Source organism: Pantherophis guttatus, chromosome 2 (genome assembly GCF_059756535.1).
Source record: "Pantherophis guttatus breed Tessera chromosome 2, ASM5975653v1, whole genome shotgun sequence".
Lineage (NCBI taxonomy): Eukaryota > Metazoa > Chordata > Lepidosauria > Squamata > Colubridae > Pantherophis > Pantherophis guttatus.
Window position 1 is genome coordinate 189,965,568 of NC_142064.1, and position 26,189 is coordinate 189,991,756.

At 36.5% G+C, this 26,189-nt stretch overlaps 1 protein-coding gene across 1 annotated transcript in view; it reads right to left on the reverse strand.

Moving 5' to 3' along the window:
• Positions 1–3,656: 3,656 nt before the first annotated feature.
• Positions 3,657–26,189, reverse strand: part of PDLIM4 (PDZ and LIM domain 4) — a 74,738-nt gene continuing 52,205 nt past the window's right edge. Inside the window, exons 4-7 of the mRNA XM_034404520.3 lie at positions 14,077–14,255; positions 11,071–11,228; positions 9,313–9,433; positions 3,657–7,892 (exon numbers count right to left, since the gene is read on the reverse strand). Coding sequence (XP_034260411.2) covers positions 7,688–7,892; positions 9,313–9,433; positions 11,071–11,228; positions 14,077–14,255 — 663 coding nt within the window. The 3' untranslated portion in view covers positions 3,657–7,687. The remainder of the gene's footprint in view (positions 7,893–9,312; positions 9,434–11,070; positions 11,229–14,076; positions 14,256–26,189) is intronic.

Here is a 26,189-nt window from a genome sequence, read left to right on the forward strand (position 1 = left end):
CAATAGGTGACCTTGGCAGTCACTCCTTCAACACAACTGGCTCCAGACAATCATAGTGAACAAAGAAAATGGCTTAGGACCTGGATATTTACGGGACCACCTGCTGCCACCAGCAGCCTCTCACCGGCCAGTACGCTCTCATAGAGAGGGGCTCCCCTGGGTGCCGTCGGCCAAACAGTGTCGACTGGTGGCCCCCAGGGGGAGAGCCTTCTCTGTGGGGGCACCTGCTATCTGGAATGAGCTCCCCCCGGAGATACGGAGGATCCCGGATCTACGCACCTTCCGCCGCGCCCTCAAGACTTTTTTATTTCAACAGGCCAACCTGGCCTAACTTTTCCCCTTTTAACTTTTTAAATTGTAAATTTTAAATTTGTCTTAAATATTGGGGGTGTTTTAATTTGTCCAGGGCCAAATTATCTAATGTGGTTTTAGATTGTCTTTTAAATTTTGTAATTTATGTTTTATTTTTGGCTGTTCACTGCCCTGAGTCCTTCGGGAGCAGGGCGGTATATAAATTTGATAAAATAAAATAAATAAAAAGATGGATATGGACATGGGCATGCATGCCTACAAGCCTCCTGAAGCTTCTGGAAGAATGGTGGGAGATGCCAACTTAACAATAAATTAATAAAATTAAATAAAAATAAATCAGCATTCTGTGTTAAGCAGCAGCCAACCTGAGAACATTATTTTATTTTCAGAAGCACAGAAACACTACACAGGAACAATTTACAGGTGGCAGCAAAAGGAGGCATACCCAGACTAGGCATTGATAAGTAAGATTATACAGCAGTGGAACGAAATGATGATTTAAAAATAATTGTCCTGATTTGCTGGGAGAAAAGGAACGCTTTTTACACCTTGTTTCTTGGGATAGGAATTTCCACCTTGTAGATGTGGCCATTGCTAACTAAAGGCATATACAATTTAAGTACACTGAGCAACTGTAAAAGAGAGGCAAGATCAAAGAGTCTGGTTTAGCTCAACAGACAGAAGCACTGTAATTTAACATCAGCTGTCGAGATCGAATCTCACCAGGCTCAAGGTTGACTCAGCCTTCCATCCTTTCTAAGGTAGGTAAATTGAGGACCCAGTTTGTGGGGGCAATAAGATGACTTTGTATAAATATACAAAAGTATGAAGGCTATTGCTTAACGCATTGTAAGCCACCCTGAGTCTCCGGAGAAGGGCGGCATATAACTCAAATTAAAAAAAATAATAAAAAAGGGGGAGGGGAATGGGAGATAGGCTCCCAGGAATCAAATCACAAACCACTTAGCTCTTACAAGCACCTTGAACTGTATATGGAAATGCACTGGTAGTCAATCTGCTGTAGTTGATGAAATAAAACTTTTGCACAATCCCAGTATTTTTTTTTCCAGTCAAAAGTCTAGCAGCTCCATTTTGCGCTACAGTAATCACATCAGCAAGTGGTTTTCTGTAATTCAGTTGATGAATAATGCACATATGTGGAACTATGGCCAAGGCTGATCTAATCAGCATCAGACTCGTTCAGCATACCAACTGAAGCAGTGCAAAATAACCCCTGTACGTTTCCATCTTCATTACATCCAGTTTCCGTAGGTTTCAACTTGAACCCTGCAATTCTTTTGGTGATTGAAGTATCATTTGAATTTAAAACATACAGATTTGTCTAAGATCAAGATTTGTAGTGTGAATGTTTCTGCAAAAAGAACCCAAAGTAGGCCAGGTTTAATTAGCCCTGCCTACTTTATGTTTGAACATGCCCTTTCATATCCAAGGAGAAGATGCTTTAGATAGGAGGAACTATCTACTTGGAGGGATATATTACTTTGCAATCACCTATACTGGGCTATTGCTACTCATATTCACCGTGAATACCCTCTAACAGAAGAGTATATATTTGTGGGCAGTACATACATAATGGACAAGGCACAGCCTGAAATTAAGTACATGAAAGTCTAACCTATCAAGCTTTCTAACTATACACTCAGAAGCCTTAAGTTGTGAACTCTTGCCATAAATAGCAAAGGATCCTCCAGGAGCCAGTTCTGAAAGACCACAACTCATTTAAAAAATTTTCCAGACCACATGTTAATGTACAATAAATGAACATGTATTATTCACATATTTCACAATATTCAAAATTCTTCCAGCTGTCATCTTTAACAGCATTAATTTGATGTTAGGAAAGTATTACAGTTTTCTCATATTTGTGTGTCTGTGGCTATTACAAATTGTGTGAATCATGATTAGGTGAATGTCATGGGCTCCTACTGAATGGTACACAAAAAGAACAATGCGAACAATAAGCCGAAGCATCAAGGGTCATTTTTTCCCCCCTGCACTGGACTTATGAGTTTTCTCTTCTGGTGTTCCACAGGGCTCAGTTCCAGAAAAGTGTGCAAGATGGTGACCTTCAAGATATAAAAAGCTAAGTTAAAAGGACATGCCTCGACGTCTTTTCTAAAAATAGAGTTTAGGACCAAACAAAGTTCCAGAGAGAATTTATTTCATAGCCTGGTAACTAACTCTTAATTTAGTAGGTTATAACTGAGTTCCTTGAATAGATGGTGAACACATCTTTTAATTCATTTAAATTGATTTAATTTTCTTCACTCTTCTGTTTTCAGCTTTGCCTCCAAAGAATATAGGATTTATGGACCTCCAGATATTTTGGATGTAAACTCTTTCTAATCAGTGGGGCCAGTGCAGAAGGCCGTCTTATGTTACAGCACAATATTATGTCCATTCATAGATATCTTCTCATGGGCGTCAGTTCTGCTTCTGAAAGAGTCTGTTCTGTACTAAAATAAAATGCTATGTCCTTATGGCTGTTTGCTTCTATGTCTTTTTATACTTGTGGCAGAATTACTACTAATAGAAGAAAATATTTGTAGTTCAGGGTTGAACTGTGGGGCCTTGGTGTTCTTTAAGCTTGGTTGTTTTCTTGCAGATATTTCATGATCAAACATCCTCAGTGCCAGAGTTTGCAAGAAAACAAACAAGCTCATAGATAATCAAGAACCCCACAGAGTTGCTACTGTTTGTGTAACATAAGGCATTGGAACCTTAACCAAATTCATTCAGAGTTTTAAAAGGCATCTCTGCAGAGAACCTCTGATTATGTTCCAGTCCAGTATTATTAAAGGAAACTTCCCACTTTATCTATTGCTAGGAGTGGTATCTCATACGTTAAGAGTGAAGTTCAAAGTCATCCAAGTAGATTTTGGGTCACATAATAGAACTGTTTCTTCTTTACCTTTATTTTATAGCCTTACTCCCAATTTCTCCGCAAAATCTACTCGAGATTTGGAAGGTTCTCCCGGAGGAGAAATTGATGAGAATGGAAAGATTGAAAACAAGGGAATTTACTCTCTGTGCTCTCAATGGATAATCCACGATCAAAATACCTCAATAGATTTCCCCTTTGGTGCTATAAGGACATTGTGACAAAATATTGATGATTTTCCAATTTTTTTTAGTTGAAGTATACCAGTGCTGAAATGAATGTGTGATCAGGAGTACGAAAATCTTATAGTTGTCACGAGATCCTGATGGCTGGCAGTGTAAGAGAAACATTACCAGCCACATTGTTTCTGAGTGTGATGGACTATGAAATAATAAAAAATTCTTAAGGATAGAGTAGCAGTGATGAAACAGTTAAACCATAATTCATTTGATAATGAGGTGGACTCATAATATATTTAAACTCCGTACACAATATGTTTTCCTAAAATGCTTTTCTGTATTATTGAATAGTTAATCCACACAAATAAAAAATATCCCTTGATTGAACTGGCAACAAATCACATTCCAGTTTTAATAATATGCTACAAACTTTTTCTGTAGGATAAGGGGCATAGCTAGAAGGAAATGAATTTGTAACAAGATGGCACCAATTTGAATACCGCATGAATGATCAATTCAGGAAAAAAAACTAGCAAGAGACACATTTGTAGGAATTGTGAGTGTTAATAATTTCCATGCAGATAAAAGATAAGAAAAGTTTCATTCCTTGGCTAGTAAAGTTATTTGCATACAATAAAGCCTGAAATAGATCATTAAGTAATTATGCACAATTAGTTTTATGCAATTTGTAATGCTCACAGTTCAAGACTAATACATTTCCAACATGGGCCATGTGTTTTAATATTATTATAACAGATCTGAAGTAGACAGCAGACTCCTGCAGGGTGAAAAACAGCCTTTGAAATGAAGAGAGAACAAAGAGCAATGCAAACTGATCTATAGCCTTACATATTCAGAAACCTGTGTTTCACTGCATAGGAGAAAAAGTTGATTATATCAGGTTTGTGATGCACTTTCCACTCTAGAAATATCTGGGCTCATTTATTTGCAAGTTAGTTTCTTTCCTATGAGGTGTTCTCTTTATTGTCAAGCAACTATATGCATGTGTATATATAGAGATATCCATCTTTTAGATTTCAGCTTTATTACAGCAACAATTAGTAAAATGAAAAAAATAAGAAAAATGATAGGTATGATTTAGCAGTTTTTAAACTGATAAATGTTTTAAGAAAACTAGAATCAAGGTCTGAATATTTTAAGTTATTACAATGAAACATATACAGTACTTGTACCCCAAATTGTATTAAAGAATTCATAATGTGAATTCTTGAAGCAATTTTTCCAAGTAGAAAGCTTTAATGAAAAATAAACTTACATTTAATCAAATCTTGTATCTGATTAAAAATAATGGCTGAATTTAATTTCAAGAAACAGTTGCAAGGCATTAAGGTAAATTGTTCACCCAAAAGTGCTTGTAAAAACACCTTTATTTCTAGTCAGGAAATCATGGGGGCTGTTTCAAGGCACTTGTGGAAAGGACCACGGACAGGCAGTCTGCGGCTTTGTTAGAATGTACCCTACAGGCAAAATCCTAATTACAAGTCAAGAAAGATTGCTTGTTTATCAAACTCACTTGATAATGAAAGGACAAAAGAGATGTGAGATAAACTGGGGAGACCCTTCAATAAAACCAGATGGATTTCAAGGACCAGAAATTAGGTACCAATTTTGAATTTAAAGGCACCCAGCAATTTGTAAAATTGTAGTCTCACAGTATATGTGTTCCACAGAGCACTTCAAACCCATGAAACAGTATAATCATAACTCCACAGAGCACTTATAAACCACAAAACAATATAATCATACCTAGGGGCCCTAAGGATCAACACAAATAAGCCAAATTGGAGCAAATGTACACAACTGTTGCAAAAGAAATAGTTATCTCTTGGCAACCAAGAAATAAAACAACAATATTGCTTGATTAATGATAACTATAATAATACATAAGTGTTCCCTGATTTTCTGAAATGATTCCATGAAGAGAAAAACACAAATATTAGGCTAAAAAAACATAAAAACTAATAATAAAATTACAACCCTTTACTTAGAGTTGAAAGCTACTGAAGAGTTCAAATAGGGCTGTTTTTCCACCTGACAAGAAACTTTGGATAATAGAGCTAATGTGAAAATAAAAGTGTTGCAATGCTTTAGTAACTAATTAATTAGTTTCATATTTATATACCAAAAAAAGGATTCCTGTTTAATTGGTCAGCAAAAAATCCAAACACCAACAAAAACAAAAAGAGTAATGCAATGCTGAGATACTGTCCCTATTACTGATGGCTAAAAATAGGATGTAGCAGATGTGGTCCTTCTGAAAGGATATCATCAGTATTTTCCTTGCAAGCAGTGGCAGGCAGAAAGCTACCAACCAGATGGAATTTTGTAGGCACTTCAAGGGAAGAGGATCAGCAGTTTTCCATGCAGGAGAATTTCACTAGTCTTTCACAACAAAAGTATGCAGGTGGAGGGCGAAGAAAAAAAAAAGATGGAGGAAAAGCTTTTGTGTCTTCTATTATAGCTTATATGGCTGACAGGGTCTGACTCCCTTCTGGATTGCTGGCTAAATGATCATTAATATATACATTTATAACAACTGCAGATGGAAAAAAAAATAAACTCAGTCAATCAAGCTTCTTTAAATGAGAGCCCTAACAATGCAGACAATATGTTAATAGTATAGAGAACTATGTTTTAACTAAAAGTACATACTTTTCTTCATCCTTGTTGCTACATTTTACTTGTTAAAACATAAGGTGGTTTTCACACTGGGCAAGTTTCATCCTATGTTATCAAAAAATAAATGTCTGTCTGTCTGTCTGTCTATCTTCTATGTCTATTTGTCTGAAATGAGGCTTAATTTTCTTATAATTCTATGGACTTTTCTGCATTTCATTCAATTCATTCAAACACAATATTCAGTTCTGAAAATTCAAAGTCAAAAATAACCTTGTGATCTTTCAGGATTTCTTTTATATTGACTGAATTGATGTTTGCCCCAGAGATGAATACTAACATTCAAATTAACTGAACCTGAGAACAGTTCTATATTTCAGGCTTGAATATAAAATCTTATAGTTTAAACACAAAAGAGGAAGTAATAGAAATAGTTGTCCATGTGGTTTGATACAAAGGAATAACAGCAAGAGCGATTATGGTATCTCACAGAAAAGAAAGAACATTGGTATCATATGTAAAGATTCTGTTGTATCTGGTTCTTTGCTGTACATGCATTCCATACATTTTTGTTTACAGAGAATTTTACATTTGAGAGTTCTTGATCTTTACAATTGACAGCATCAGAAGACCTAGAAGGTCTGAGAACACACATATCATCTTTAACCTGCTCACTTTTCTTAACCAACAGAGGATCAATTATGGGTTTCCAGTAATGTTTTCTTTAGAAGAATTAAAAGGGCAGGATTAGGCAAGCAAAAAGTTCCAGCTGCTAATGCTGCCATCTGTCACAAGGATGACAAAAAGGAGGTCTTTATCACTTTGATTGTTCCAGGAAAAGTGTGAAATGACTTTTGCATTATTACCAAGAAAATTCGGTGTCCATATCCGTGAATAAGGCTACCACATCTGGGCTGCAAAACAGTCAACCGTAGAGGGCACAAAACATACAGAATCCTCTAGCTTGCTGCTGCCTTCTAACAGATGTCCAAATTTTTGCAGCTTAGATATGGTAGCCTAAGTATGCAGTCACTAGGAGTAAAGCTCAACTCAAAAAAGATTTTGCTTTTTTTTTGCAAATAAAAAAGCATTTGTTTCCTAGATACTGAACATAACTAAAATAACAAATAGGCAGCAACTAGATCAACACCACTTAAAAAAGGATTTATAAGAGAATTTCTCTAACTATATTAATAATAATAATAATAAAATATGGTCTCAGTGTTCTATACCCTGAAAGCCACAAAGCTGTATTTATCGTATATCTATATTACTGACAAAAAGTAAAATTTAATGCAATGCTTTAAACTGTCAGTTCTTAAAGTGCCTTATTTTTAAATGGGACAAAAAAAAAATACTGGTCGTATGTGGAAAAGTTCTTTTTAAAAAGCATCTATTTTTACATAGATTTTGGATGGTCTACAGCAAATATTATTTGCAGGGTTTTTTAAAAAACTCCAGCACAACAACCAAAAAGCAAAGTTTTATAAGAAATGGGGGAAAGCGATTTTTTTCCAAAGGTTTTCTGCAACCAATACTGCCCCACCTAAGGTCCCAAAGGTAATTCATTTGATCTCTGAAAGATATTTTACTGAGAATAAACCCTTTGGACTCTCTTCTAGCCCTTTCAACCTGGCTGGGAAATAGGAGTATCTAATTAAACAAGTTCAACTTTGGCATTGGGATAAACAGCTACCACGTCGTATCCTTCTGGTGGTTTAACTCTTTCCTTGGCATGCGTCTCACAGTATAGTTGTTCCTCAATGAAGAAATAGCCCCTTTGCTTCAGGTTGAGGCCACAGTCGTCACACATGAAACATTCTGGATGGTAGAGCTTGTCACGGGCTTTTACTATTGTGCCACTGTTAGAGTGAAGGAGAGAAGATAAGATAAGAAAGTTAAATACTTAAAACCTTATTTCTTGCAGGTCAATGAGTTATTACATAAGCCTAAACATCTGTAGATATTCTCAATCATTCAGGTCATGGTTGTCCCAAAGGTGCTTTTTTTAGAAGGCAACTGGACTTTTTTGTTTTTTCTTTTGAAGACTCATATTCAAAAGATAAAGATAAGACTCATATTCAAAAGATAAAGTCTTCAAAAGAAAAAAGAAAAAAGTCCAGTTGACTCCTGAAAAAGCACCCTTGGGGCAACCATGACCTGGATGACTGAGAATCTCTACAGACTTTTAGCTATACAATTTGGGATGAACACCCTTTGAATGGTGTGGGAGTAGGAATAGATTTCCAGAAGAAAAAAATTGCAGACTACAGGAACCATTTGCACTACTCAGGTGACCCCGAGGACACAGATGCTTCAAAGACCCTCTAAAACAGGGCTGTTAAACTCGTGGCCTGCGGGCCGGATGCATCACATGCTGGCTACACGCACACCCAGTTTAGTGAAGGAGAAAAAAGTCCCGATACGACATCACACGACACCATGACGATGTTAGTTTGACACCCCTGCTCTAAAAGAATGCAAATTACCAGCTGTCTGCAAGGAATATAAATCCTTCCATTCCCCACTATCCTGTCAGGGCTGAAGAAGCTTCTTGGATGAGAAGTGAAACAGCTTCAAAAGAAAAAACAAGAAAGTCCAGTTGTCTCCTAAAAAAGCACTTCGGGACAAGCCTAAACAGTTCTATTTTACCTAGGCACATCTCTGGCCCCCAAGACAAAGACTAACAGTTAATAAGACCTAATAGCCAGCCATCAACATCCCAATCTACATCTAAAACACTACACACAACAGGCACCATATAAATATCACACACAGAACAGCCCAAAGCACACAGAGAAGTTCCCTGAGGATGGGCTACATCACAAATCTGAAAGCTTGGAAGACAAAACCTCTGGTCCCGGTGACCAGCCCAGACTGGATCCTGCAAAGACTAAGAGCTTTGCTTCCACCATTTGCAAAAGCCGAGGATGTGCAGCTGCTCCTTAATTCCATATTTCTGAGCTGACCGGATTCCAATGAAATCAGGGAATCCTCTTTTGCATGGAGTTCCATACAAATTTTGGAACAACACAGGTACTTTGGATCAAGAGACTAACATTCGTCAATGTTAAAGCTGCAATACATATTTAATTAACCTTCCTGTGAAAGAAGAAGTCCAGATGCCATCCTGCTCTTATAATTCCACCCAGCACATAAAGTAGTTTTATGGCCTATACATTACAATGAGAGTTTAAAATGAAACAGATGGCACTTTTATTCACTAGCTTTCCCAAACAGGATATAAACTATTAAGGCTCCTGGGGAGATTCATGTACTTACACAATGCCATTACCACATCTGGTGCACTCAGGGAGCATCTGCAAGCCAGACATGGCTCCACCCAGTTTAGGGACTGGAGATTTAATGTGTCTCGGACTGGTCACTTTGTCGTACTTTTCACCTGTCAACAAGGTAAGATAAAATTTCAGTATTATTGATTTAAGGCGTGTGGAATGTCCCAGATATGCAAACTTCTTTGTTTAAATACAGGTAGTCCCCTAGAACAGTTCATTTAGTGACCATTCAAAGTTACAATGGCACTGAATAAAGAAAGCTGGGACAAAAAAGCCGTATAGATGGAACACAGAAGACAGATGAAGTTGCCTAATTTAGAAAACGTTCTGACTTTATAGATTTGGGGGGGGGGGTTATGATCTCTTGCTATGTAAAGGAAATCAAGCAAGGCAATAACACTGCTAAAGTGCACTTTTATAGCGTGCCAGATTTATTTATTTTACTGTATGTATGTCAGGACTCAGAGAGACCTTTAATAAAAGCAAGGACTCAGAGAGGCCTATAATAAAAGCAAGATAGCATGTTAGAAACTGGCTCTTTTTAAGGATTATATTATGAAAAAAAAACCTATGTAGTTTGAAATAACCAAAAAAAGAGGGAACTCAAGAAATCTTTATATACAAGATTGTATACATGTAATGCAGATATACAGATATGCAAATACCAATGTCCACATTCTGACTGCTCTGCTTTTTAAGCAGCCTATGCATGCTTCGAGACTTTGCTTGCTAACACTTATGTCAGTGTCCCCTTTCCCTGTTCTTTTTAATCCGGGGGGTTGGGGGGGGGGTTCCTGATTTTCTTTTCTTTTTCTTCTCCACTCACATCAATACTAAAATACAGAGACCTGCAATTAGAAGTGGAAAACTGTGGCAAAAGAAAGCAAAGATAGTACCAATAGTAATAAGCGCCTTGGGGCACAATTCCCAAACCACTGGAGCATCAGAAGAACAGTGTTGGCATTGATAAAATTACAGTCAGTCAATTACAAAAGGCAGCTTTACTTGGAACAGCTTATATTAATAAACTTGGATTCATTATATTAAAAAGAGGAGGAAGGTATATTGGAGATGTTTGCCATCTGGAGTTATTTGTAAAAATAATAAAGGCAAGATACAAATAAATAGATAAAATATCCTGTGATGAAACCTTTAGCACCATCAAACAACATCTGCCTATTCCAGGTCTTTGGGAAGGACTCAATAGGTGTATCAGGCCTGGAAGCCTTTTACATTGGGCCTTCAGGCCTGCCACATTTTCTACTGTGAAAAAATGGGAAGGGAGATTGTATGGAGTATGGGAGATGTATAGTCAAAATAACATTCTCTTCTCAGAGAGTCAAGGATGCCTTGCCCTGGCGCCTGGAGTTGGATGACTAGGAGGCATCTCCAGTTGGGATGGTGCTTTGATTGGACCGTGTGATGGACATGTGGGTGTTGGGCAGGGACTTGAACTTTCCTTTGGGTGGGAAAAGCCTGGAAACTTTCAGATTCGGGTTTTCCCAGATGTGACAACATGACATCTCTAATAAAATGGAACTTTGAGGAATCTCGAGCCGCGGAGACTTCTTTCGTTGAGGGTGTTACTTAGAACCCTGACACTGTGGATTGAAATGCCAAATCCAGCCCAAACATCTGGCTGACTGTGTGACCAACCATCATGATCAAGAATTATTGCACATTTGGTTTCTAAGACTGGCTTGTACCTTAAGGTATGCATAAGAGGAACGTTTGTGCTCCTTACCATTCTCTCCAGCTTCCAACATGCCTTGCAGATACCGGAAAGATCCTGACTGCTTAGGTTCTGAAATGGGCCTTTCATGATCTTGTAGCATTTTGTACACATCCGAGTCTGTGTCGATTCCATTTTTGTTCCTCGGGAGAGACCTTAGAGGATCAGCACTATTTGAATAGAAAATGAAGGTCAACCAATTGATGCCAACTGAAGAGGTACCAACCTAAATCCATTAAAGAAAAGGAGTCTTTCATGAGGAGTTTCTTTCACAATGTGTTCTAAAACTGTTTCATCAAATCATGAGCTTGATAACTGCAACTTTTGGCAAACAAATCCCATGTTTACTAATGAGGATTCAACCATTTGTTTCTGCTTTCTTGTTTCTGGAGTGATTGTTGGTCATGTACATGTGCAATCTATATATGCAAAGAATTGCCAATGAAAAAGCCCTTGAGTTCATTCTACTGGCTACTGAACCATATATTTAAGACTAACCAGTAAGTGCAGGACAGCTGCTGCAATTCATTGGATTACTGTGTTACACGTAGATCATTTAAAAAAAAATTGCATTAAATTAAATTACTGAAGGAATTGGAAATCCTCCCACCACTGAATAATATTTGGCACTGGAGGGTTTTTTGTTTGTTTGTTTGTTTGTTTGTTATTGCCAAACATTGTTTCAGGGATACTACTTAAAGAAAAGAAGCTTCACTCCTTATAAATTTTATTCCTTGTGAATTGGGTTGCATTTCATCTATAATACATTTGGAGAAAAAATGTTTGATGTAATGTTTGATATAAATGGCAAACATATATGGCTAAGAAGTCAAAATTAATGGTCACTCATACCATCACACTGGGTCCTTTGGGGAGATCTGTTTTGCCACTCATAAATTTTAGAAGGAGTGGCAAAATAGAAAAAGCTCATTTCTGTTCAGGCTTATTTAAATGGTGCATTCCGAAACTTTACATGCTACCATAAACCCCTGGAGAGATGCAACAGTGTCCTGGACTATATGAAGTCCCTGAAAAACGTGGACTGGGGTTGGAAATGACCGTCAAGGTTGGTTACTCTTGAAACTGCTGGATCATTTTGCTACCATTTTAGCCCAAATGGCTGAAATTCCTCTGAATTTTTTTTCATTTGTTTTTCTATTGATTTCACTTTTATCATCCCAAATGGATTTCCTATTTCTTGTTTATTTGCATCTGGAATCAGCAGAAATTATGGGTTCAAATTTGATAGATTTTAAACATCTAAAATATTTTTTAAACAAGCCACCTTTCATTTTAGAATTTAGAATTTCATTCTATTCAACGGTTAAAGGATATAACCGTGATATGTTATTTTTCACATGATCCGTGCTTATAAAATCCAGCTAAGACATTATTTAAACGCAGTCTACAGTAATGTCCTTCAGAGGATAGAAATTATGCTTTCAGAAGAATGTATATTTAACACCAAAGTAAGCTTGTACTTGGAAAATGCAGCATCTTAACTTAATATATGGCCAGCTCCAAACTTCTATTCTTTTGAATTTTTCTTATTCATACAATATACCACGCAGGTCATTTGATGCGTTGTATGGTTAATTCTAGCTAATGGCCCAGGGATGCTACTGCAGTATAAACCCAGATTTCTGAATTTAATCTAGTAGCCCAGACCAGTTTAAATCTCAGGTCTAAATATTCATGTGTTACAAAAATGTATCCTCATCCTATTTTTAACAATTCCTTATTTAAAACTATTATTTTGTAGCACTGCATATATATAATTTAAAGAAACAGTGTGGTGTGATAGTTAAGGCACCAGGCTAGAACCCTAGAGACTGAGTTCTTAGGCACAAAGCCAGTGGAATGACCTTGAGCCAGTCATTTATTCTTAGCCCTAGAAGGAAGGTAAAATGGCACACCATTTCTGAAAAAAACTTCCCAAGCAAACTGCAGAAACTTGTCCAGGTAGTTTCTGAGAATCGGCACAATTGAACTGGGGTGGTGGTGGGTGGTGGGGTGCTGGTGGTAATATAGCATTATACATGTTTTTTTTAAGATGGCTTTACAAATGGGAAAGTCTATGGTTATTTTCAATCATCCAGGTCTTTGTCCCAAAGATGCTCTTCAAAAAGTCCAAAACTGGACTTTCTTGGTTTTTCCTTGAAAACGTCTCACTTCTCATTCAAGAAACTTTTTCAATTCTCAGCTGCCTTTTGAAAAGCACCTTTGGGACAAATGGGAATGTTCTAACATGAATTTCATTTTTCTTTTGCCAATTTATCTTGAAAAAAAATTATTAGTCTGCTATTTTAACAACTGTGTACTAATAGATAAAGCTGTAATGCAAACACTGTTTTACCCATGGTCTGTTGAACAAGTTATAATTTATTGTCATGTGATATCATGTAAATCAGTCTAAAATCTATAACAAAGTGGGTTTGAGATAACTCCAAAACAGTTAATGTTATGAATCAATGTGATATGTGTCTTTTAATTAGGCTACTCTGCTACATTTTCAGCCATCACTAGGCAACAAAAAGATGGAGAAAATTCCTCTGTTTTGCTGCTATCTACTTGCCAACAGGATTTCTGGAGCATAAGTAGTGTAGTTTGACTTTTAGTAAAATAGTTGAAGAGTTGGTTGATTCATTTGGGTAAACAGTGCTAAAATGATTTTTCTCAAGTGTTTAAATCCATTTTAGGTGGTGGCAGGATACTCTTCGAACAGAAGCACATAATTGTTTTAGTGTGTGTGAAAGAGTGAAGATTTTTACTTGGAAAAAATGGTGCAACACCCCCCACCCCTCGACACTTACCTTTTTATACTGGGTGTGACCATGTTTGGACTAAAACATCCAGATGACCATCAAATGGATGTGAAAAGTGAGAGCTTTCTGTATCTCCCTACTGCCCTCTAGCAATTGCATTTTTGCAGCATGGATGCAGTAATCCTATTTCATTAATTCAATTCAGGCATTTCTAAAAGCAATTCAATTGATATGTACACTTTTTACTCCATACCTTTGGGGAGTTGTGATATGGAAACCACTCATCTGTGAAGGTAAACTAGAATCTGGACTGTTGTTTACATATAGACGTGAAGGATTATTGTATTGCAAATTTAAGGTCTGCTTGTTGTCTGTTGGACTTCCTCCAGGTGAAAAGGCCATGGGTCTCCTGTTTGGAACAGGTCCGTTATCCTAAACAAAAGAAGAAATCATGATAAATTGCCCTTGTCCGTAATAAACTACCACTTTCAGTAAATGGAGACCCATTAGGTGGTCCACCAACTGCAAACAATATTTATTTAATAGTAATGGAGCCTGTAAATTGGGGAATAAGAATCAGCAAAGATGATCTGTTTGAAGAGGAAGAAAATATCTGTATTTCACATGTGTAAGACACCTGTTGTACAATGTCTGTGTTTTAATTTGTGTTGTATCTAAGTTAATTGAAATACATATTCAAGTTAGATCTAGCTTTGAGGAAATGTTTTGATCCTAGACAAATAAGAGATAAACATATGGATGAGCAGATGTAAACATGCCAGTTTAATGTCTGTAAAAACAATAGTGTTATTGTTTTTTAAGATCTGTAATCTATTCATATGAAGTCAAGGGGAACCTGACTAGGAAACAGTCCTTCTACATTATAGTTTAACATTATGGAAATACAATTAATTCACACTCCTTCTCAGTCAGGAAGACTTTTAAAACTATCTCTTTAAACTGCTGTTTGAATCTTAGGATGATTGCCACTTTCTATTTATTATTATATAGTAAAATCCATCAATTATTTTATTATTTTAACAGTTATTCTGTTTTTTTTAAAAATGCTCTTGTATCTAATCCAAAATCTGTGAAATTGGGACTTAAAAAACTGCTGTAAAGTGAAATAAAAAAGTAACTATCAAGATATTCTTTTATCAAAGATTCTTTTATCATATTATTAACAAAAAATATGCCAAAGAAAGAATGCACAGTGCTACAGTCATTTGGAGTTTTATTTTTAGAACAAACATGTACGAGTTTGGTTTTACAAAATAGAATGTCTAGTTGTTTGTTTACATACGCAATCAACAGTGGCTGGCATTAAAAGGTGTTGCCTACCCAGAATTTCCTAAAATTTCCCTCCTCTTCTTCCCCTTCTCCTTTGCTATCTGTTCTCATAACCATGCTAGCCATGAACGCAAAAGGAATAATGCGAAAAAGCAGAAGCCATTATCCACCTAGCCCATTTACCCTGGAGAGTCCTAGAAACTGGACCTGGGGGAAATTCCCAGTGTAAATAATTGCAGTAAAATTAATCCTACTTGGAGGAAAGAAATAGAGAAATGAGCAAGAAAAACAGCAGTGAACTGGAGAGGATGGAAGAAGTATACTAAGAACTGTAAGCAGTTTATATAAATCAGCTCTTGGAAATAAACTTAATTTATTATTCTTTAACTAAAGGTTCCAGGCAACTTAATAAAGCACAAACAACATCAGCAAGTAGATGATACTGTAAATAAGATGCCATTCATGTAGTTTGGTGGTGGTTAAAGCCAGGTTACAAACCAGGAGACTATGAATTCCAGTCTTGTCTTAGGCATGAAAATGGCTAAGTAACCTTGGGCCAGCCACTCTTTCACAATTTACCCCCCAGGATTGTTGTGGGAAAAATAGGATGAAGAAGTAGTATTAAATATGTTGGCTGCCTTGAGTTATTCGTAAAAATAATAAAGTTGGGATTAAAAATCTAGTATCTATCTATCTATCTATCTATCTATCTATCTATCTATCTATCTATCTATCTCCCACTTCATAAATCTGTTAATATTTATTTGCTAAGTCCATGTTATAGCTTCGCTCACATTCCTCAACTAATGCGAGTTTTCCATGCCTCTTTAATACAATGTGAAAAAAAAGGTAGGGATGAATCATTGATATCTCTTTCTGAATCCTAACGATAGCCCTCATTTTTTTTTACTTAAATGTAACTAATTTTTGTTTTAAAGTACCTGAAACTCAAGACTTCTATAAACCTTCCCTACAAAACAAAACCAATTCTAAACCTGCACTGATTTATTCTTTCAGCAGTAATAATTAGGTCATGATATTAGGTCTTTCTGATATTTCTGATATTTTATTAAGACAATACCTGTTTTTTTTTCTCTTCTTGAGAAAAAGGGTGGTACTGCTTTAAAAATCAGAACAACCTTTGAAAGTGCTAATGACCTAATTTAAGCAATTTTGAAGAGCAGCAGAAAGTAGTTACACTCATGTAGAGGCAAAAGCCCAGTCATACAATAATTACAATCTCCATGCTTAGAGACTGCAATTTTATGATATGCATAAGCAGTGTAAAGATTTTTCTAAAATTTTCTGCAAATACTTTTATGTTTTGCAGTTTTTTAAATATTTACCTATAAATGAATGCTACTCTTAAAACCAACTGGTTTTTCTTTTCCATAAGAAGGATTTCTCTAGAACATGTGTTTGTGATAGAACTGTTTAGAATTACAAGCTCTGATTAACTATGGATTCCTTACTTCTCATTTATTTCTTCCTGACTTCTGGGAATGGATGCTGATTATGACAGTAAATGGCATCAAGCCAGTGTGCCTTTCCAACCCCTCAGCTGGTGCCCGACTATTTCTCTGCACTGCCCTACTCTTGTACAGGAAAAGGAACTAGGAGGGGAACAAACAGTGTCTACACAATCAGGAACGCAGCCAGCTTTTTCTGGTAACTCCTTGTACCTAGAAAATGCTTCTGTGGACCTGTCACTCAGGCAGTTCTACTGAAATTGATTGGGCCATGGTTTGTTCTTTCCCGTTAATGAGAAAGCAGAGATGGGATGGTCAAATACCAAATTATTTCTGGAAGCATGGTCTGCTTCTTATGCCAAAGGCCTACAAAGCCAGAATCAAGAAGACAGCAACAAATAGCAAATTCCACTCTGCAAAGAAACTGAAGAAATAGTGGACCACCTAGTTAGCGGCTGCCAGAAGATTGCACAAATGGACTACAAATGACAGCACATCAAAGTAGCAACAAGGGTGCATTGAAATATCTGCAACAAATAACATTTGCCTTCAAGCAAGAATTGGTGAGATCACAGAATAGAGAAACTCATAGAAAATGAAGAAGCTAAAGTGCTCTGGGATTCTACAATTCAAACAGAGAAGCACCTGACACATAACACTCCACATTTAACAATTCTTGAGAACAAAAAAAGTCTGCATAATAGATATGTCAGTGCCTGGAGACAGCAGAAGAGAAGAGAAAGAACCTGGAGAAAAACCACAAAATATAAAGATCCACAAATAGAAATAAAATGACTATGGCAAAAGAAAGAAAAAGATACTACCAATTATAATAGGCTTCTTGGGTGCAATCTCAAAATACTAAGAGCATCATTTCAACATCATTGGCATTGACAAAATTGCCACCAGTCAATTGCAAAAGGCAACTTTGGAATACCATATACCCTGTGATGGTATCTTTAGCAGCATCACATAAAAGCACCTGCCTATCTCAGGTCCTTGGCAAGGACTTGATAGGTGGATAAAAAACTTTTTTCAGTGTCATTATAACTTCGAATGATTGCTACGGTTCTAAGTAGAGGACTATACCACTAGCAAAATTTATCACATATATTTGACATCCCCCATCAATATGTTAAGGTTGCAGGGGGAGAAGAAGAATCAGGATAAGGGCACGTATCCAGCCTCCTCTCCATAGGATTTTTCTTCCTCTCATTGTACAGAAGTCAGGGTGAGACTGTAGTGGGCATTTCTCATTTTCTCTGTATCTGTTTTTTTTTTCTTCCTGAAGTCTAAACAAAGCTAAGGTGAGAAGTGAAAGATATGAAAGTAAATAAGCTCATTACTTGTTTTAAACAACTGCTGTCAGAAATCATAGAGAGGGACATACAGTTTGACTATTTGTCTTTTGGCCTTAGAGCTATCGTTTTCCAGATTTTTAGTTTTTGCTACTTTAATTAGAAATAGCACATTTTCAAATGTTAAACACACTTTTTAATTTTCCTGACTTTATTGCTCTGTTACACTGAAGGGGAACAGGAATGGTAAGCTGGAAATATGTTGCTTTGGCTAAATGCAAAGTTTTCCTATCCTAAATTAGCACAAGAGAAAATAAATACTTAAAATGTTCAAAACAAGCATATGGCAATATGTATAAGAAAATATGAGATTATATTTGATACAGCTCATTTTGGTTTTACTTAATATTATAAATTCGGTATACAGATTTATTCTCTCTGAAAAGAAACTTTTTGATTTGTTACCATACTTCCTGCTGAGTCATGTCAACTAGCACACAGGGCCTTTTATAACTATAATAGTTTTGCCAGATTCTTAGTTTCTGAAAAGTGATTTAATGTTTCTGAAGTGCACAACCCAATTCAGCATCGTTTATTTCAGCCTTTTCTCCTATTGACACAAATATGGAACTTTTGGTGAGTCCTGATAAAGCGGGGGGGGGTGTTCATGTAAATTTAGCTGCTGTGTAATTTTAAAATATATATATATTTAAGCATACATTTTAACTAGTTCATGAGAACTAGTTAAAACTGCAGCTATCATTTTAAACAAAATGATAGGGCTAACCACTCTTAAAAGTAGAGAGATTTTAATGGATTTTCTAAGAGAAGGAAATCCATGTTGACAGGATTCACAAAAATTCCAATTCTAATTCCAAATTGTGATCGGAGCAGAAGAAAATCTAAAAGGCCAAAAAAGTTGAAAAACACTCCTTTATCATTTTTTCCTACTGTTTTGGAAATTCTATTTTTGTCATTGTTGAAAATTACATTTTCCAGCATTATTGCATGTCAGAAAAGTTAAGAGTTTTCTTGTTTGTATCAATCAAAATAATTCTTGCAATTTAAACAAACCCTTTTATCAAGCATAGCATTACTTCTCCAACATTCTACAAATCAGCAAATGTTGGATTGAGAATAGCTCTTTTCCAAAGTAGTCACAATATGCAGATGGCATGTCAGAGACCATGGTGTTCCTATGATTCATCTTTACATGAGGAAGAGCCATTCAAGAACCAGTGATGAAGCAGGATTATGTCCCACTGTCCCTGATTCAGTGGCAGGTTGCTATCGGTTCACACCGGCTCGGGCGAACCGGTAGCGGCGGTGGTGGGAGGCTCCGCCTAACCGCACGGATGTTTCTGTGCTTGCACAGAAGCACCATACACACGCACGCATGCACATACACGCATGCACAAGCAAACCAGTAGCGACGGGATTTGGAACCTGCCCCTGCCCTGATTCCATGCCTAGAGATTCAGACCCCAATCTACTTGCCTGTCCCTCAGGTATGCAGTTTTCTTCCTATGGAAGGCCAGAGAGCACAGACATCAACTGCATGAGGAGGCATCATGGTGAGGAAGAGGGGAGGAGGAAAAGGAGATTGCTTTTCAAGCACAAATTCTTGTAATCAGAGCTGATTGACTCCCATCTTCGTGAGACAGACAGGCTGGGACACCCCTGAATTTAAGGCACTCTCTGAGAGCCTCACAGTAAGGAAACAACTTCTGTGACGTTATGTAGCTAGTTTCCAGCTTTAAGCCATGATACTCTCCTTGGAAAACCTGGACTCTTTCTGCCTCACTGTCAGTAAGAAATTTCTGGTTATCTTATGCCTGGAGTGCAGCTTGCTTTTATAAAATTTATATTATGACTGCTTCCTCCCCAGTTAAAAAAATCCTGTCCAAGCCTTGTGAACTGGGACACACAAGGATATATTTTTTTCTAGAAAAGTTATTCTGTTCTGCAGATGGAAAAAACATTTTGGAGCAACTCCAAACAGAACAAATTGGAAGTGCATGGGAAGGAACATACAAAACCAGGACCAAATGGAAAAGGTTAACATTAGCTCTGTTCTAAGCCATTTATTGTCTGAATAATTATCTTTAAGAAAACTTTCACTCATACCATCTTGGCTCAGTTCTACTTCAAAGGGACTGCTCATCTAATTCACTGTTACCTTCATTTAGACTGATAAGTTCAAGAAATAATTTCTTTTCTCTCTGTCCAGTGCTTTTAAAAACAAAGAAACTCCATCACTTAATAAATAAATTTAGTGACCCCACAGTTATTAAATTTCCATCAACCTGATTTACTCTTAGCTTCTATAAGGCTTTTAAAGCTTACATTTGCACCACGGCCTTTCCTTAAGATAGTTATTTCATTTGCAGCAGTACTTTTCTTAGTAGCTTTATACTAATGATAAACTTTCCCTGAGAGGATGCTCTTCAGATCCGATGGAAAATTTGGAAGTTGTTGTTTGCCACACATGGCAACAGACCAATATTATCATGGATTAATACTTTATCATTTGTCATAGAAAGTTTTTGTGTGTGTTGAGGATAGGATCTTAAAGGGGGCTTAGAAATATTTTGAATGAATTAAATCATTCATTTGTCCATTCTTGCTATGAGTGGAGGTTATAAAAAATATGATTATGAGGTTCTCTCATTATTAATTATGATTAAGCTAAGGTCTTCTAAAGACAATGTTAAGAGGAATATCTCCTGCCATAAAAACAATTATAAAATTATATAAATGATAACAAAATCCAGTTCTTCCTATTGTTCATGGTCAGGTATCAGGACACCTGTAAATATTACTGCCCTTGTGGAATTGTCTCTGTGCCTGTGAAATGCACATGGGTTTTGCGGGAGGAGTTTTTTTGACCAGATCTATTTCAGAGTCTTCCATGCTGGCTGTCTTTATTCCATACAGTTTCTCTGTGTCTCATGGAATCAAGAGACATTCCTAAAAAGAAGACAGGGTAAGCATGCAGTGGCCAGCATTTTTGCTTTGCAGCAATTTTAGACAGTTGAAGCACAAAAAGAAAAGCATAAAATGAACCGATCCAATATTTAGTCCTTAGCAATGAGCAGGGCGGATGTAGAAGAGCAGTAGGGGAAACATGGATATATTAAAGGATTTCTGGGAACAGTCTAACACTATGAGAAGAGGAAGCTTTATGACCTAAAGGTATGAGAAGAGGAAGCAGGGGAAAGATGAGTAATTTTGCTTGGTGCAGGAGGAAGTAGTTGGATTACTGCTAGGAAAGAGCAATGGGTGGGGGTCTGGCATTTCTTGAGAATGATGCTGAAAAAGGAAGACCAAGTCTGGGATGAGAAAAATAACATCCTATGGGTAATCCTGAGTGAGGGAGAGGGAAAAAGAAAGGAAAAAAACAGTGAGTTCTAAGGAATCTTAAATAAGGTACCTTTTAGCCTTGGAAGCTTGTTCTGTGTCTCTTTGTTTTCTGGTTTGATTTTGTTATTCCGAAGCTCGGACTCAACTGTGCCTTGCATTTAGGAATTTGAATTGGTCTTTTAGGTTCTTTCTATGATTGGTTCACTTACCACAGTGGCTAATTTTTGATACTACTCATATTTCCCCAACATTCTAAATATGTCCAAAACTCTAAAATAAACCTTGTATTAAAAGAACTAAGCATGCTGCTGCAAACTGCAGAATCATGTATCATTCATTGTTTTTTTTAAATGCAGTGTTTTTGAGCTGCTCTTCTATAAAATAATGTAGACTTCAATTCCCAGAATTTCCCAGATAGCACAGTTGTTGCTGGGAATCCTGGGAGTTGAAATGCTTGTATCTAAAGCATGCCAAAGTTTTTTAATGACCTCACACAGATGTAGTAACTATAGGTAGTCCTTGACTTACAACAGTTCATTTAGTGACTGTTCAAAGTTGCAACAGCATTGAAAAAAGTGACTTATGACCGTTGCAGCGTCCACATGGTCACGCGATCAAAATTTGGATGCTTGGCAACTGGTTCATATTTATGACAGTTGCAGTGTTCCGGGGTCATGTGATCATCTTTTGCAATTTTCTGGCAAGGAAAGTTAAAATTCACTTAACAACCGGGTTACTAACTTAATGATTCACTTGATTCACTGCAATGATTCACTTAACAACCATGGCAAGAAAAATGGGGCAAAATTCACTTAACAATTTATGTCTCAGCAACATAAATTTTGGCCTCAATTGTGGTCGTAAGTCAAGGACTACTTGTATTATGTGATTTTTCTATGAATTAAATAAAATATCACTAGCAGTTATGTTTCATTGCTACAGTAGGTAGTTGGAGGCTAGTCTGCATACCGCACTGTTGTTTTATCATTGTTAGAAGAATTACATGTGCCATTGTCTCTAGAACTACAGTGCAAAGGAAGCACAAAGAGACTGAAAATGTTTATGGGACCATAAAATTGCTCCATGGTATTAAAAAGTAAGTGAACAGATGTGCTGGTTTCCCAAAGTTAACTGTGCCAGAAGAATTACACTAAAATGGAAACACGGTTTTAAAATTGCTGCATGATTTTTATGTCCTCCTGGAATGAGTAATTGTTTGCTAATAATTTTCTTCTTAGATGGATGTGATAAATTATGGCTGCCAGAGCAACTCTGACTTCAACATTTGTGGTCCTGCAGAAAAGATGTTCCAATAGACAAAGGAGCACATCCGAAACAGAAAATGGAACATCGTGGCAAAGGAACTGGCTTCGGTTTTTGAGGGATTTCCAAATTAAGCTCTTCATCTCATCTGATCTGGCCTACTGATTTCACGGGAAGGATTTTTAAATGAAGAACGAACAAAGCACACTACCTCAGGCTAATTGGCATGAGATGTACTCCCTATACCTAATATTCAGAATTGTCTCTGAAAAGAGATTTATCAAGCTGTGAAGCACTTTAGATTCAATTTCCAAAAGGTGTTTCTGAACAAGTGGGCTCTCAAATGTAACGTTGGTCTACAACACCTTAAAGCAGCCATGCCCCTTGGAAGACTCTAGAAAGAGTGCAGAGAAGAGCAACAAAGATAATTAGGGGACTGGAAGCTAAAACATATGAAGAATGGTTGCTGGAACTGGGTATGTCTAGTCTGATGAAAAGAAGGACTAGGGGAGACATGATAGCAGTGTTCCAATATCTCAGGGGTTGCCACAAAGAAGAGGGAGTCAAAGCACCTGAGGGCAGGACAAGAAGCAATGGGTGGAAACTAATCAAGGAGAGAAGCAACTTACAACAAGGAGAAATTTCCTGACAGAACAATTAATCGGTGAAACAACTTGCCTCCAGAAGTTGTGAATGCTCCAACACTGGAGGTTTTTATGAAGAGATTGTCAGACCATTTGTCTGAAATGGTATAGGGTTTCCTGCTTAAGCAGGGGGTTGGACTAGAAGACCTCCAAAGTCCCTTCTAACTCTGTTATTCTATTCTAAAACAGTCTTATCTCAGGAAATGGCTCTCACATACCCCAAACACCTTTTAGGAATCAGATCCAAATCCCTAGTGTACATATAGTAGTAGTAGTAGTAATAGTAGTAGTAGTAGTAGTAGTAGTAGTACAGTAGTTGTATTACTGCCAATTGGTAAATCATTATATCAAAAGCCGAGTTAAGTGTTATCCCTGTAGAGATGTTTCATGATGCATGATGAATTCAAAGATATTGGATTTCCCTCTAAGACACCCTTTCATTAAGATATCAATTCTGTAAGCTTTATGTGTTCAGCAGTATCTTGCTTGGTAAATTTCCAAACGTGGGGGATGAGATCACACAATTGCTTTCCCTCATTCCTGCTTGAGCTGAAAAAGGATTATTGCTATACAAATGTAAATCCTTTTCTCCTAGAATTAGTAACATTATCTGTCATATTACAAAAAATGTCAGAGGACAAAAAAGAATGATAAAACTTGAATAAATGGGATGCTTTAAAAAGATTTAACAATAGGAATAAATGAGAAAAGCATACTATGAGCTTTTTCTTGCAAATCTGGGTTCCGTACTTTTGCTTGTAAACAGGCTCCACTAAAGCTAGTGATACTTTGTGTTAAATTCCATAGGTTTGGGATGAGCAAATTAAATATTTAATTTTGCAGAAATAATTTGTAAATGGACAAGAAGAAAACATCTGGAAAGTAATTATGTGCATATGTATGTGCAAATGGGTCCTATATAAACAGACAGCAAAGCATCTGTGCCAAGAAAAGAAATCATTTACAATCCAAAACTTCAAGTTATTCTAACATTTTGTTTCCATCCAGTTTCCCCAGGCAGACAATCTTTAAATTTCTACTAATTTCAGCATCAATTTCTCAGCTATATATGCCAGTTTTAGCACTGTTATATTGATATTTACCAATTCAGAGATTAGTTCACACAAATCAATCAATCAATCAATCAATCAATCAATCAATCAATTCATTTATATTTTATATTTCTGAACTGTCCATCTCCCTCAAAGAGGAGCTCTTATATGACCTATATATGAATGTTTTATTTTTAGGAGATAAAGCAATCTTTTTGGGAGATTTAACTATTTATAAGAATAAATATTTTGTATCTATGTTCTATCCTTTATCTACATACCTGAAAAATGTTTCAATAGGTATTATTCTTCATTCACTAGACAAGGTTTCAATTTGGAACTTCGTGAACAGGATGACTGATTGAAGGTAAGTGGGAAAATAAGATGATAGTCCTCCAGAGTTCTTATTTAACTCTGAAAATCTGCCTTATTATACAGTATAAACAAGGTCTACCAGGGAAAGTAAAAATGGAAAACCAACAATAGTCCTTTATATATAGCAAAAAGAGCCTTTTCAGTCATAGACTAGCAATTCTGCATATCACCGCATGCATCTCTAAAAGAACAGCAGCCACAACATTATTTCAGAACCGCTGTCAAGCGCTGTCATTAATCTTTCCTGATAATTTCTTTTTCATTTTAGGATATTTGAGGCATTTTGGAATGCTTAGAATATGAAGCCTAACGTGTATTCAAAATAACTTTGAACATATGATAGTGGAATATGAAATAATTAAGTTATCTTATTTCACCTCAAGAATATTCTTCACATGAAAACACTTTATAGGGACAACCTATTTCATTTCCTTAAAACTGAAATTCTTAAACAAAAAAAAAGCCCCAAATATGCTGATAAAATGTATTCAAATTTGTTTCATAAGCCTTAGTTTTTTAAAGATTTCCTGTCAATAAGACACAGAAAATGATTCAAATTCAACTCTACAATTCATGCTGCTATTCTCCATTAATCTGCCACACAGAGATACGCTCCATGGCATAGGGCCGGGATACCTGCGAGACCGCCTGCTGCTACCGATAACCTCCCACCGGCCAGTACGCTTGCACAGAGAGGGCCTCCTCAGGGTGCCGTCGGCCAAGCAATGTTGGCTGGCGGCCCCCAGGGGGAGAGCCTTCTCTGTGGGAGCACCCAACCTGTGGAATGAGCTACCTCCTGGAATACGACTGATCCCGGACCTCCGCGCTTTCCGAAAGGCCCTGAAGACTTATTTATTCCAACAAGCTGGCCTAGCTTAAATGGTTTTAATGGGGTTTTTAAATTTTTGATTTTATTGATTCTGGGTTTTAAATTGGGAACTTTCTGATTTTGCAGATCTGGGATTTTAAATTGGAAATGACAATGTTTTAATTTATTTTAGTTTTTTCTTAACTTTTGTACTATATGTGTTTTAAGTTGGCTGTCCACTGCCCTGAGTCCCCCTGGGGAGAAGGGCATATATAAGTTGAATTAATTAATAAATAATAAATAAATAAATACTGTACATTCCATGTGTTACTCTATGAGCAAATTTGTAGTACACATAATGTTCTAACCCCAATCTACAGTTTCAATCAATAGGATCTAACAAGGAAAAAAAAACTTGCTAGCAAAAGAGAGATTCAAGAGTGTTATAAGAATAAAAATATAACCTGGCTCCTACCACATTCAGAAACATACATTAAAAGGAGGGCCTTTTAATGAAGCATTTAGAGCTTTACAATTGATTTAGATTAAACTAGATGAATGATGCAAACGTATTTTAAACGATTCCTAGAATTTTTAATCAACATGAAAGCTAATCTTTAAGAAAAGCATTTGCACCAAGTAAACTAATTTTCATGTTAACATCTGTGCAAGGGAGAAAAATATGAAAACTAAAAAGAATGTAAAAAGAAATAAACTACCCTCTTTTAATGTTTTGCAAATAAAGTATTTATTGTGTCTTATAGTTTTATTATAGAGAATGAACATCAATACAAACAGTACTAA